Source organism: Centroberyx gerrardi, chromosome 16, assembly GCF_048128805.1.
Source record: "Centroberyx gerrardi isolate f3 chromosome 16, fCenGer3.hap1.cur.20231027, whole genome shotgun sequence".
NCBI lineage: Eukaryota > Metazoa > Chordata > Actinopteri > Beryciformes > Berycidae > Centroberyx > Centroberyx gerrardi.
In genome coordinates, this window is record NC_136012.1 from 16,917,948 (window position 1) to 16,932,162 (window position 14,215).

The 14,215-nt window shown below is 41.9% G+C and overlaps 1 protein-coding gene across 1 annotated transcript; it reads left to right on the plus strand.

The window, feature by feature from the left end:
• Positions 1–5,785: 5,785 nt before the first annotated feature.
• On the plus strand, positions 5,786–7,129 carry cysltr1 (cysteinyl leukotriene receptor 1). Its single transcript, XM_071923921.2, has one exon. It carries the CDS (start codon positions 5,788–5,790, stop codon positions 6,829–6,831), a length of 1,044 nt encoding a protein of 347 aa, XP_071780022.1. The 5' UTR covers positions 5,786–5,787; the 3' UTR covers positions 6,832–7,129.
• The last annotated feature ends 7,086 nt before the right edge of the window (positions 7,130–14,215 follow it).

Below are 14,215 nucleotides of genomic sequence, written 5' to 3' on the forward strand. Positions count from 1 at the left end.
TCATGCTGCAACATGAGCTCTGGTGGACATTCCTGCAGTCAGCATGCCAATTGCACGCTCCCTCAAAACTTGCGACATCTGTGGCATTGTGTTGTGTGATAAAACTGCACATTTTAGAGTGGCCTTTTATTGTGACCAGCCCAAGGCACACCTGCGCAATAATCATGCTGTTTAATCAGCATCTTGATATGCCACACCTGTCAGGTGGATGGATTATCTTGGCAAAGGAGAAGTGCTCACTAACACGGATTTAAACAAATTTGTGAACAAAATTTGAGAGATAAGCCTTTTGTGCGCATAGAAAAAGTCTTAGATCTTTTATTTCAACTCATGAAAAATGGGAGCAAAAACAAAAGTGTTGTGTTTATATTTTTGTTCAGTATAGTTTAGTTGGCTTGGTATAATCTGGATCTATAATTATTATTAATATATTCTTTGTCTACACAAACTATTAGTGTTAGCATCCCACTATTTATCTGTATTTTAAACCGTCTTATTGCTATGTTTTTTCACAGGTTTTCCAGTCATGCTATGTCATTTCAGCTTTTTTCCTTTTTTCCTCTATTTCTAGTGACACGTCAGCATTACCATCTTGATGCTGCCTGAGGAAGAGCGCCAAGCTTGAAACACGTTGCAAATGAGCAGCTGCCCCACCAAGAATAATTGTGTTCATTTTTTGCTTTGAAGTTGCTTGTAATTTTTCAGCACTATTTGTAGCAAATAAATCTGTTTTTTGTGCATTATACTGTTTCCCACCTTTTCTATTTCATGTTTCTCTGACCCATTGGGAACCATTTTTTCCCCTGCCTTTATGTGTGGATTCCAGAATAATAGTAAAGACATAAAAACTATGAAATAACACAAATGGAATTATGCAGTGGCCAAAAAAGGGTTAAACAAATCAAATCTATCTTATATTTTAGATTCTTTAAAGTAGCCGCCCTTTGCCTTCATGGAAAGGCAAAGGCTTTGGAAAGAAATTCATACATAGGCATCAACTTCACTGTTTATATTTGTCGAAAAAAAAACAAATTTTAAGCATAAGCCTTTAGATCGAAATGGCTTTACGATAATGAAAAACATAGTACATTCAATCTTGAGTGTCCAAACTTTTGACTGGTAGTGTATAACAGTTGTATGTATCTTACCACATACAATGATGCTGTACCACATTATTAAAGCTTTATGGTATTTATTTATCATAGTGTGCTGAGTTGGATGTACAGCTGCTGTCAATCTTTTGACCGTTCAGTAATTTACTTGTAGCATCCAGGATGTGAATGGAGATAGCATCTGTACATCTCAGCTCATATAAGTCAGAGCAACCGCTACACTAGCAGCTAACGGATGCTCTGGGCGGCATTCAAAAACTGCAACTAATTCTGCAACTAGGTTCCTGAAGTCTCATTGATTTGATTTGTGATCTGGCAGTGTCCTATCTCTGAGGTGTGCTTTGTAAGACACTTCACTCAACTGTTATGATGAACAGTGAAAGTCAGAGATAAGATGACCTACATAAGCCCAACGTGCCTCATTGTTTTGTCTTTTATCTTTTGTTTTGCCTCTGTCTTTTATTTCTGTTAAGCACTTTGTAACTATGTGTTTGTAACTAAGTGCTATTTAAATAAAGTTATATTGCTATTATTATTATTATTATAAGCATCCCAGTCTGCAGAGTGTGCCTTATCTCTCAGGGCAGAAGAAAGTAAATAACATTTTATCGAATTGCATTCCATTTAATTTCAATTAAAGGAAATTGCTTATAAAAACCAGTCTGTTTGAAAACTTCACACTATTAAGACCACCCAGATATTAATGCTTATGCATCTTTTGTCATCTGGATTTCTTATTGTAAACCCTTTGTCTGTTTGTTTGTTTTTATCTCACCTGCACCAATTAGTATTTATCTCATCCTGTTTTATCATTATCACTAACTAAATAAACTAAACTAAGCTGCACTATTTTGTGTTTCATTCTCTGGAAGCAGTGTGTGGCAGCCTGGGGACTTCTCCAGCGTTGTAATGCCATATGAATGATTTAATGGATCAAACAGGAATGATTAATGTATATTAGCAGAAGACCCTGGGAAACAGCTGCACCCACTTCCCTGGAAGGACTGCTGGAAAGGCGGAGGAGCTGCTGGACTCAGCTCAAATATGCAGAATGTTTCTGGCAACTTTAACCAAGTATCCAAATACACATATCATCCAGTAAACAACTGTCCCTGTTGGACATTAAAGCAAATGAGACAGAAAGTGCTGTATTCCTACATATGTTGAAAAGCAGAGGTGAGAATGGATGGAGCCTTATTGGTAAAAACAGCGGATCAGTTGTGACAGGGCAAAACCATCGGAGGCATGACAACGGTTTGTTAATGTTTGACGCCCACATTACGCTGTGCAAAATGAACCGGCCATGAACAGCCTCCATTTTGATACATACAATCACCCTAGATATCTTTTTCAAGCAATAGTAAATTCACTGGAAAGATTAGCACTGAGTTAACAAAAACAGTAAACAGACGAGCCATATCAGAATTCACTCTGACAGTTGTTGAGGTGTAATAGACACACACACTGCCCAAGATCACACACTCACTGTCTTAAGCATTATGAGACTGTCCATACCGCACACAAAGTAATCACAACAGCTCGTGAAACTGACGATCCACTTAACCGCCACTTGACATTTAACATCTCTGGACACAGAGAGGTATTATATTTAGCTAGTGGCCATGCCATTTATTATATTATATCTATCTTTGTATAGGATTTGACTGAAAACACTGATTTATTTATTGATGAATGTACAGTATGACAGTTTCCTTGTCATGTCCGATGTAGTGTTAAGTGCACTGGTTGTGGAAAATGTTTCTCTTTGAGGACTAACTGCCCATCTATGCCAACGATATCTCAATCACTTTACAAGCAGTCAAAGATAATCAAAGTTGTATAAATGCGCTATATGCATGGCAGTAGACAGTGCAATGACTCCATAACTACCCAAATCCCTTGTGAACACCAAGAATTATGCCTCTAACCGTCAATTGCTTGATTGGACATTTAAAGAGAGAGTTACTCAGAAACTCCAAATGCACTTTCAACAGCCCATCAGAAGGTTCAAGACACTTAATGCACCATTATGCCCTTTTAACAATTATTCTTTGCAGTGCACTTAGTGCACTATCAAGCTAATTGAATAATGATTCTTTGATGATTTGGATCTGTGGTGTTGATACAGACTGACAGTAAGGTTGCATTTTTGTCTGTGCTGTAGTCAGTGTCTCACCACTAAATGAGTTACAGTGCAGATGAATTACCCCGCCCTTCCCCCACACAAGCCTTTCAACTTTTAAATGATCCATTTCCACTGCAGTATCCGCACTCCATTTGCTAAGTGTAAACCACTCATTAGCAATAGACAGGAAATGCTGTGGAATAAACAAGACCCGTCCATCATCAGTCAAGAGGGATTAATCTGGTTGACCCATACATCTTTATCTGTTTGCCTTCTCACCTCACACCCTCAGTTGACTAGGCATACCGAGCCAAACTCAACAGTGGAACTTGGCATGGCATCACATGTCAAACAGGATGAGCTGCAATGCTGCAATGGTCTAGAACTTGATTATTCAATGTAGCTATTCTTTGTGGCTGTTAGTCATGTGTAAACACATGGCAAAAAGGTACATGTTCATGTTGACAGGTACGTCTCAGATTGCAGCACCCTTCCACACACACTGTCAGAACCAGAACCGGATCCTATAGGCAAATGAGGAAACTGAGATGATGTATGAAGTTAATTTTCATCCTGAAAATGCAGCTGAGATGTGATGATACTCTGCTGAGGAACCAGAAATACTGGAAGCACCAACACAATTCAACTGTGGATAAGAAGAATTCAACTAAATTCTGAGGAAAAGCTTTATTGTTGATGAATGTGTGTCATCTGGAGCACCCGACAAACTAGAGGGAATTTTTCAGTGTTAATGTAACTATAACTGGGGTTTTTTTTACCCTCCGTTCTTCCACATTACCATAAATGCCCTGTGCGGCTCGAAAACTGGTGATGTCATGAGGTATTGATGCTATTCTGCGACACAGTGGTGGAGGAAGACCAGTCCCACTTTCTAAGCCTCCGCTGAGTTTCCAAAAGCATCCTCCCACAGCTCCTGGTACATTTGGCAGAGGAGGCAGACAGACGCGCAGCTAGGCCATCTGCACACCTCCACACTTGTTGCGTGCAGCCCGACAACGAGGCGCAGATCAGCCAGCACCTGGAATTCAGCGGTAAGAAAAATAAAACTTGTCTAAGCTCGCCCTGCTTTTATCGCAACTATAATCATTGCAAACGCAGAATTTGTTTTTTCTATTGAGAAGGGAAAGTAACTGACTGAGAATTAAAGTGCCATGCAATGCATCACCAATGCAAACATTTCAGCTTCTAGGTAAATCTTCCTCCACCATATTCAGTCAAAACATGGGGCTGGAGGAAATATCGAAATAGACCCAGTTGGAAAACAGCCGAGTTGCTTCCTAAGTTGCTCGAGTCGCTTCTGCGTTTTTAATTGCCCGAGGAGCAGTCATTTATTGGGTGGTGAAGACTGTGGGTGTCAGTTAGGCTACCTAATTATCACCCTGCATATCAAAGTCACAGATGTTAAAATACACACTCAGACTATGTTAATTAAATTGTTCACTACAGTTTATCAGAATTTCATCCAGTTATCTGGATATGTTGCAAAACTTTATACTGTTTGCAATAAAACACAGGATGTCAGACTTGTCAATCTCAATTTCAGGAATCAGCAGTGGCTGTTTTTTCTGTGTGAGCTCATTATGCTTCATGGCATTGCTCGAAACATGTTTGGTACAGTAGAGATGACATGTAGCTGAAACAGGCTCTTTCTTATACTCAGGAAACACAAAACCTTTGCTGCATGTGACAGGATAGAGTGCAGACATGTTATCTGATTTCCCCCTCTTCTCTTAGAGCCTGCATCACATGCAGCAGAGATTAGAGAAAAATCTGAAGCAGTAAGCCACATCACACACTTACTCTGTAATGCTCATGTTCATAAAAACACAGATCAGCAAGTGTTTTGGCATGGCAGCAGTTGCCTCTGTTTCTCTCTCTCTCTCTCTCTCTCTCTCTCTCTCTCTCTCTCTCTCACACACACACACACACACACACACAGCTCTCCATCCAAATTATATTATTTGCACTTTGTAATAACATTTTTAAATTGTTGTTTACATTCTAGCAAGCCAATGCAAAATTTGTGGCTCAGAAATAAACACAATTCTACACAGTCATACTTTGTTTTTATTGCCCTGTTATTACCTCCGCCAAGGAGGTTGTGTTTTCGTTGCCATTTGTTTGTCTGTTTGTCTGTTAGCAGGATTACGCAAAAACTACTGGCCCGATTTTCATGAAACTTTGTGGAAGGGTGTAGCATGGGCTAAGGAAGAACCCATTAAATTTTGGAGCGGATCCGGATCCGACTCACGCACAAGCAATAATAGCACGAACCTTGGCGGAGGTCTGCGCTCTCCGAGTGCCTTTCTAGTTTATTACATCGTATCGTGGTTGTAACGAATCGCGAACCCCATATTGCACATCGAATTGTATCGTGAGATAAGCATATGGTCTCATCCCTACTGAACACTGTATCAACTTCTTAGTTGCTCATTTTGTCTCGTTTTGTCCCTCCCTCTCTTCCTCTCTTTCTTCCTCTCTCTCTCTCTCTCTCTCTCTCTCTCTCGTTCAGGATCGTTGTGGTCAGAAATGGAGCAGGTGAATCTGACTGACAGCGTAGGGGAAAACTCTACTGTCTGTCCGTCCATCGATGATTTCCGTAACCAGGTTTACTCCACAGTCTACTCCATCATCACAGTGTTCAGCCTGGTGGGGAACGGCTTCGCCCTGGTGGTGCTGATCAGAACCTACCGGCAGAGCTCGCCCTTCCATGTTTACATGCTGAACCTGGCGGTGTCCGACCTGCTGTGTGTCAGCACGCTCCCGCTCCGCGTCCTCTACTATGTCAACAGGGGCCGGTGGGACTTGGGGGACTTCCTCTGCCGCATCAGCTCCTACGCCCTCTATGTAAACCTCTACTGCAGCATTTACTTCATGGCCGCCATGTCCGTCACCCGTTTCCTGGCCATTGTCTTTCCTGTGCAGAACCTGCGGCTGGTGACAGAGGGCCGCGCGCGCCTGGTGTGTGTGTGTGTCTGGGTGTTTATCTGCGTTTCGTCCTCACCCTTCCTGATGTCTGGCCAGTTTATAGACCACAAGACAAACAAAACCAAGTGCTACGAGCCGCCGCAGGTCGGCTCGGGGAACTTGAAGAAACTGGTCATGCTGAACTACTTGTCCCTGGTGATCGGCTTCACCCTGCCCTTCCTGGTCATCCTGCTCTGCTATGCCGGCATCATACGCACTCTCCTGTCCCGCAACCAGGCTGCCCGCCGCCAGCGGGGCACGGGCAACAAGGCCATCCGCATGATCGTTATCGTCATGCTGGCCTTCCTCATCAGCTTCATGCCGTACCACGTGCAGCGCAGCATCCACCTCAACTTCCTGTCCCGGAACGACACGTCCTGCGCAGAGCGGATAGCCATGCAGAAGTCGGTTGTGGTGACGCTGTGCCTGGCTGCTGCCAATACATGCTTTGATCCACTGCTCTATTTCTTCTCTGGAGAGGGCTTCCGCAGCCGCCTGTCCACCCTGCGCCACTCAACGAGGGGCAGCACCCTGCGCCATGTAGCCCAGCTCAACACTTCAGCAGGCCCAGACTCCGGGGAAAACAGCCAGTTAAAGGCCAATTAATTGAAACTAGGCAGCGGGGTCATCAAGCTGACAGCTTACAACGACTGTGTTAAAGATTTCAGGGTGACTTTTACCCTCCTGAAAAATAGGAAGAGGAGGTGAGGGATGCAGAAGGGGAGGATGAAAGGTAGGGAACAAAAGAAAAGATGGCATATGAGGACTAGTGGACTCATGAACAGAGACTTTAAAAACGAGTCTCATTAGGGCATTTTACATTAAAATAGAATACGTATTATTCTAAAGTGTACATATTGCTGAATGTGTATGTGCTTGTATACTTCTGAATCATCTTGTGACAGTAAGGAGAGTGTGTAGATACTACAGCTCTGGAAAAAATTAAGTGACCAATTTAGAGGTTCAGTTTATGGGTAAAATCTAACTTTTGATATTCTTTTATCAACTACTGACCACATTTGATTGTAATTTCAAACAAAAAATATGGCCAACATACTGGTCAAAATACTGGTCAAAATAGTACCAAACACCCATAAATAATAAATCAATACCTCATTAATTTGAATCAGGTGTGCTGGTGGGTGCTTCGAAGAGCAGTTTGGGAATCGCTGCCATAGAAAAATACAGATATTCAAAAAATATGGGGTGGTAATGTATATAATAGCAATGTAGCTCTGCCTGTCAAATGACAAATGTAAATGTATCATGATGTGTGAATGTATTATGTTGTATTACATGTCTTTTCATCTGGGTGGCTTTCAAGAAGCCTCAGTTTAATAGCTTTCATCATACAACTACACAGTGTCAACAAGGGCTCACCTCTACTTTATAAGCTTTAATAGAAGCTCAACCGTCAAGCTTACTGCTGTGTATCTGCTGTATACATAATTATAACGTGTGATATTAGGCACGCTCCTGTCAACTCAATCAATAAATCATCTTATGTGTTGTTTGTTCAGTATGATCATAAATTGCTTGTTGTCGAGGAAATCTACTGTATTAGTTCACAGTAATTACTGCATGAAGAGTTTCACACTGTGTCCACTGGGTGTCAGTCTTGCACAGATATTGTCGGTCTTTCTCTTAGTGACACCCTGCTGATCAATTTTCTGTCTAGTTATGAAAGACGAGAAAACCATGAATTGTTGTTTTTGCTTTTAGACCAGCCTTAAAACATTAAATGATGTATAATGTGTAATAATAAAACATTCCCATCTGTATGAACTCAAGACATAAAAACTGGAGTTATAAAACATGTTATATTCCCAGACAAAATGAGAACATCTACTGGTCATTCTATAATGCCACCATATGCAGCCATAAATCCAGCTAACAGAGGCAATCAGCAATACAGAACAACAGCCACTGAGGGACTGGACTGCTGGGGCCAACACTGCTGACTAGAACACAGAGAGCCACTGTTTTACCACTTCATAACTTAATATCGAGCACATGATCTGCTCCCTCCTCCATTTGCACAAAAAGATGTTTGTTTCTCTCTGGATAGCAGAGCGATCTTAAAGATGGGACTCTATGGCTGCAGTGTTAACGTACCTCACAGCGGAGATGCTCCTGCTCCTTGCCATAGAAGAAGTAAGGAAAGTCCCTTCTACATGCCGATTCATTTGTTTCTAAATCACTTACCATTGATTTCAGTGTACTCTGCCATACAGAAGAGCTTGTGTATCAATTCATTTTTATCTCTGTTCTCCAGTTTACTGGTTCTTGAGTGTTTTGGAGTTGGTTTTATGAGCACTGATTAAGATTAAAACGTTATTTTGCCTTTGGTAGAACAGGTTCACTTTTTCAACATGTGTACCTCCTCTAAACAGTTCATAAACAGTTCCGGATTTGTATTCAAAACAGGTGTTCAGCCTTTTCTGTGGCCCTCTATTCACATACATTATGAGAACCTGGTCTATAAATTATATTTCATGTAAATTTCTGAACGGCACAGATCTTGACAGGTAGGCCTACCTAACCGGCCGATTATCATAGTAATGCTCAAACTCAATATGAAACAGATGTGTTAAGAGTTGTTCAATGGCTGTTTCCTTAAACATGAATACCGTTCAAATTTGAATAATTCTCCTATGTTATTCTCATGATCTAAGATAGCTCAGTCAATATTTGCGAAAATCAACAACTCTTTCACCCCAGCTGGGAACCAGCAAACAAGCACACTGTCCTGTGATGTCATGTAAATTTATGTGCAGCCTGGAGCTGCTCTGCTGATAATGAATGGTAGACTTTGTAGTCTCACAACGTGTTTACAATAAGTTTTATGTCAGAACTTTAGTGATATTCCGCTTAAAGCACTGGATTAACCCCAACCCTGCCTCCTAAAGTTTACCATGTGTGCGATTGCAACGTGAAAGAGTTGACCGTATGAAATGGTTCAACAGAAAGAAGAAAGAAAAAATGATTAAAGCTAAATGAGTCAAGTTTTTTAAAATCTAAAATACATCTTATCAGCCTAAAACAAATAGGGGCTGCAAGAGAGAAGAGTGTCCCATCCCCACTAATGACACCCACAAACACAAAGTGTCTCCTAAACAGTAGCGAGCAGCGCTAGATCTGTCCAGAGAAAGCTGGACTCGCCAACATTAGATCTTTCACCTCTCTTGTCCCTTGTATCCTTTGGTATGAAGCATCACAGACCGGCCGGGTTGGTAAACATGAGCGTGCTGTGTGTAGTTTACTGATGTCACATCACATGATTTTTTGCGTTTTGAAGTTCAAATTTTTCAAACAGTTGCTTCTCGCTGCCGTTTGGAGCTGCCAGCGTGCAAAGCGGCCTGGTGCAGCTCTGAAAAAATCTAAAGTGACTCACACACAAAGGACCCAAGGAGACCAAGGCTCTGTTTCCGATGTGTGTGCATGTTTGTGTGTATATTCATGTGACATAAACACATTCACTTTGACTCCTCGACACACATCAAAAGCCAAGTGCAGACTCCATTTTTTTCATTAGTTCTCTTGCAGTGCAAGGTTAAAGGTCAAATTCGGGTGGGGGTTATGGTCATTCTTGACTTCAGTGTTTGGGCTCCTGGGTCTGGGTCAGGGGTAATAGGGCCTGGCTGAGAAAGTGACTGAGACAACTCACAGATGGGTCATTAGGAGTCTGGAGCCTGCAGAGCCGCTGGAGTCGAGGTATGTGACGGCAGAGGCTGTCACTCTGCCTTCCTCCGCTCAGCCGTCCTGCACAGCACTGCAAACATGTGAAACTGACAGCTATAACTGACAGCATTCCCCTATAGAGATTGCTCCTGCTGAGATTTTACGGCCTAATGCAGAGGGTCAGTCCCCATAAATAATTCCTTTCACGGGACGTCATTTCCCCCACCTGATTCTCCTCTTGGTAATCTCTCTTCCAGCTTCTGCATGGCCCTTCCCACTGCTCACTTTATATCTCTTGAGTCCCTTTCTCTTATTCCCTCTATCCCATCATGTTTTTACGAAACCCCCTAACTCCCAGTCTGCTCTCCCTCCCACAGATGAAGGCCCGTCCTCTCCCATGCAGAATCTGTCTTTGCACTAACAGGAAACTTGTGACCAGTGTGCACCAGTGTCCACTACAGGGCTTGTGTATTCTTTTGAGAGTATTTTAGTCGCCCAGTGTATTTTTGTCTCTTTTGAGGCGTGTGCTGTGACGCACACAGAGAGAAAGGCTTCTCAGTTTGTTTGCCCCTTCAAATGTTATCACCACATCACTTTCCAAATCATATCAAGCCTTCTGGTATTCATCAAGTCCTGTTTTTCTCTGAAAATGAACATTTGGGTGTCTCTTCGCATTATTTTACAATCACTGCTCATTTTTAATGGTCGTCTTTTGAGTTTCTTTCTTCAATAGACATGCAGCAATACTATAAAGACGATATGCGGTATTCAAGTCTGTCCTTGACAGAGAATAAATGGAGTGTAAGTTACACAGGCATAAGTCATAATTTTCACAATATCTGTGCTGAGATTTGACCATTTTCCCCAACAACTAACAACACTATCAGATTTTACCTCAAACACACATACAATTCTCACTGATGTCAGTAGAAAGGATGAAGTAAAAAAATTGGCTATGTATGGGAGTGCAAAAGAAATAAATCCCACTATTCCTCCCTTGCTCACTGGTCTTTCTGAACAAAAGATCCTTTCTATCTTTTATTAGTCGACTGACCTTTTTATCCCATCTCATTTCAATGTTAATCTCTGCCTGCATACTGTTCATGATTTCTTCATAAGATAATGTACTCTATCAAATCAATTAATGCTGTTAACATGCTGTCTCCTGTAGTTGCTGTCCGGCTTTTCAGAAGTCCCTCCTCCCGAATGTCTTGCCAAAAGAAAAGCACCAGACAAGCGACCGAGGTTTACAGACAGGCTTCTCTCTCTCTCTCTCTGACCTCGAGCCCCCTCTCTCGCAGTGGAGAATTGAGCACAAACTTCATGGAGATTTGCGCAGAAAGCTAAATGAAACGCCATATGTCTAGAGCAACTCCCCTCTCATTGTAGCCCTAACCATGACCCTCACTATAGTTTATGGACAATGGCAGCTCTCATGGCCAGAAGTATCCTCTAAGACCAAGAGAGTGTTTCAGGGGCAGACTCTTTGCGTGGAAAATCAACTTTGCTTCTCCCATCAAGTTTGATTTCCCATAGGTTTTCCCATCTTAGTCAATATGATCAAAGTCTGGCTATATGTTTAACAGTGGATCCTTCTAGTTGGAGTGCCTGATCGACAATAGCAGAGGAGTTTATAGTAATGCTTGTGCTGCAAATGGACATTTAACAAAAATTTGTGTTGGGGAACATGCTACACAGAAACAGAAAGCTCTTTGTTCACTGTCAAGAGCAACAGCAGTGGAGTCTGTTTGCCGGTCTCAGTTTGAGTCTTCCTCAGACAAGAGAAGCAGAAACATTCTTTGTGAGTCAGTGAGGTGAAAAGGGGGATTTAGAAGTTTACTGATGCAGTGAGTTAGAAAAGAAAAAAGAGTTAAAGGGACTGTAGCAAGGCCCAGTGATGGTCAGTGAAGCTCGATCATTCTGGTAATATCCCAGTTATAGCTATCCACTTTTTCTGTCCCTCATACTTGAAATTACCTTATTTACTGATTGTGGTAAAATGTATTGGATGGGTTGAAGGCTGTTTTTGTTCCATGACAAATTGGACAGGCGTTTGGATAGGAGTTTAACCAGACCAGATAGACCGCTGTAAACAAATCTAGCCTCCTAATGAGGGAATAAAGCTGAGGTTTGGCACAGAAGCCTTCAGCCACGTGGTTCGGAGATCAAACCAAACTGCGAATATCCGACCACACAATTGGTCTTTATTTACAGTATATTGTTAGTACCCTTGAGGCATGAGTCCTACTTGAGGACATATTTTGCTTTTTTAGCTGGATAGTTTAGTTTTAGTCACTTAAAATGATCTGAATGTGTTTTTTTAATCAGTTTTTGTGGGTCATGTTGGGTTTTTTTTTATGTTTTAGATAGCATTTTTTTTTGACAATGAGAATAACAACAGATAGAAAAAGAGGTGAAAAAGTGAAGCATAGCATGACTGCACTGGGATCACTGAGTTGCAGGGTTATAGTTGGTCATGTCTTGCCAATGTCTGAGGAGTCAGTGTTCCCCCTATCTGCCATCGGGCCTGCAGCCTGGTGAGCTGCAGCCTCATAACGACGCCAATTCATGCCAGAACTTATTAAGGTAGAAATCTGGCAGTTACCTCTGACAGAAGGAAGGATGACGAAGAATCACGCTGCTGTCAGATCAGAGGAAAGAACGTGGAAGGAGGGTAAGATGGTGCTCGCTCAGCTGTGAGTGATATTTCATCTGCAGTGGAGTCTTGCTGCCTTTGAGGCCGTGTTGTGCGCTGGCGCTGCCAGTGACCAGTACCAATGAAAGTGCTGCTGCACCACATGATGTAACCCCCATGTGTGTGTCACCCTGCTTTTTGGACCGGTGCTGAAAATTCACACATTTTTAACATCTATGAAATGCTGTGATGCAACACAGTTTTGTGACTGTTGTTGCAAAAGCACAGCCACACATACCTCACTTCATCAGACACTGGTTGTATAGAGTGTGCTAAAATATTGTTTATTGACACAACGGTTATCTCAAAGCTCAACAGCATTTTTGAGCATTCTTACTAGAACAATGCACCGCAATGTAAATGCCAAGCAATCCTTCAAAGTCAGACTGAAGTTTTGACTTTGGCCTGTGTGGAGCAACATGCATCCTCATAAATCTTCTAAATGGTATGCATCACAAAGTAACTCCTCCCTCTGTTTGTGCTCATGTGGTTTCAGTGCAGATGAGGACAACTTAGAAAGAGAGAGGTGCCATCATTGTCACATCTGTTATGGTCTGCTCTTACCACCCAAAAAATCCAGGATTAGTATTGTGATCAAAGCCCAAATGAGTTTTGAGTGAAGTAAAAGATCCTCCATCTTACTAATCAACTAATCGAAACTGAAAATTAAATCAATATTGACAATCAAGTGACACAGGATCACAAAACTATTATGAACATGCTGACAATTTCTTATTTCTATATGATTTAGCAATAAATATATATAAATATATAAACTCTTTCTCTTTTTGCTCTAAAGCTTATCTTAAACAAAGTATAGTAGCAAATATAGTCGCCATTGGATTTCACTTTAAAGTAATAGAACAGAAAGTGTTACAGGAATGTGTTTGTAGATAAGTAAAAAACAAACTATAGTCACTACAGCCACTAAGACATGAGTTTTGTGGGGGCTTTTTTTTTTTTTTTGATGGTAGGAAAAAGCTTTTTGAGTGACATGGTGGAGTCCTACATGCTCACTGGGGTTTACATGTTTTTCTGTAGAGCTCAGAGATGTAAACATTGGCCTGAAGCTATATTCATTACATGGCTATAGAAAAGCTCCCACAGACATCTAACTGTGTGTGTGTGTGTGTGTGTGTGTGTGTGTGTGTGTGTGTGTGTGGTTGAGGGGATGGAGAGGAAGATACTGACGGGGGTTAATGTTGTTTGCTTTCTTCCTCAAGTGGCCATTGTGTTCACTTCCACCCATCACATGACACCTGGTCACAGTCTTCTCATCAGGGTTGTCCTAGACCCTCCAACTCCACACACACACACACACACACACACACACACACACACAATGGGTTGCTTGTTATCCCCACCAAGTGTACAGGAAGCCTCCCCTCCAGATTTGAGTCGAGTGAAGAGGGCCCAAATCATGATGTTGGCATGGTCCTGCATGTGCTCCTCACTGGCCCCACCTCTACCCCGCCTCATCAATACAGCCCATTGATACACATCAGCACTCAGTTCCTCTAATTAACAGACAAACAGCACCTCTCATCCCCCTCCCAGTAAGACCACCAGAGTCAACACTTTCAGGGTGAATATGGCCATACTGAATCAGTTGGA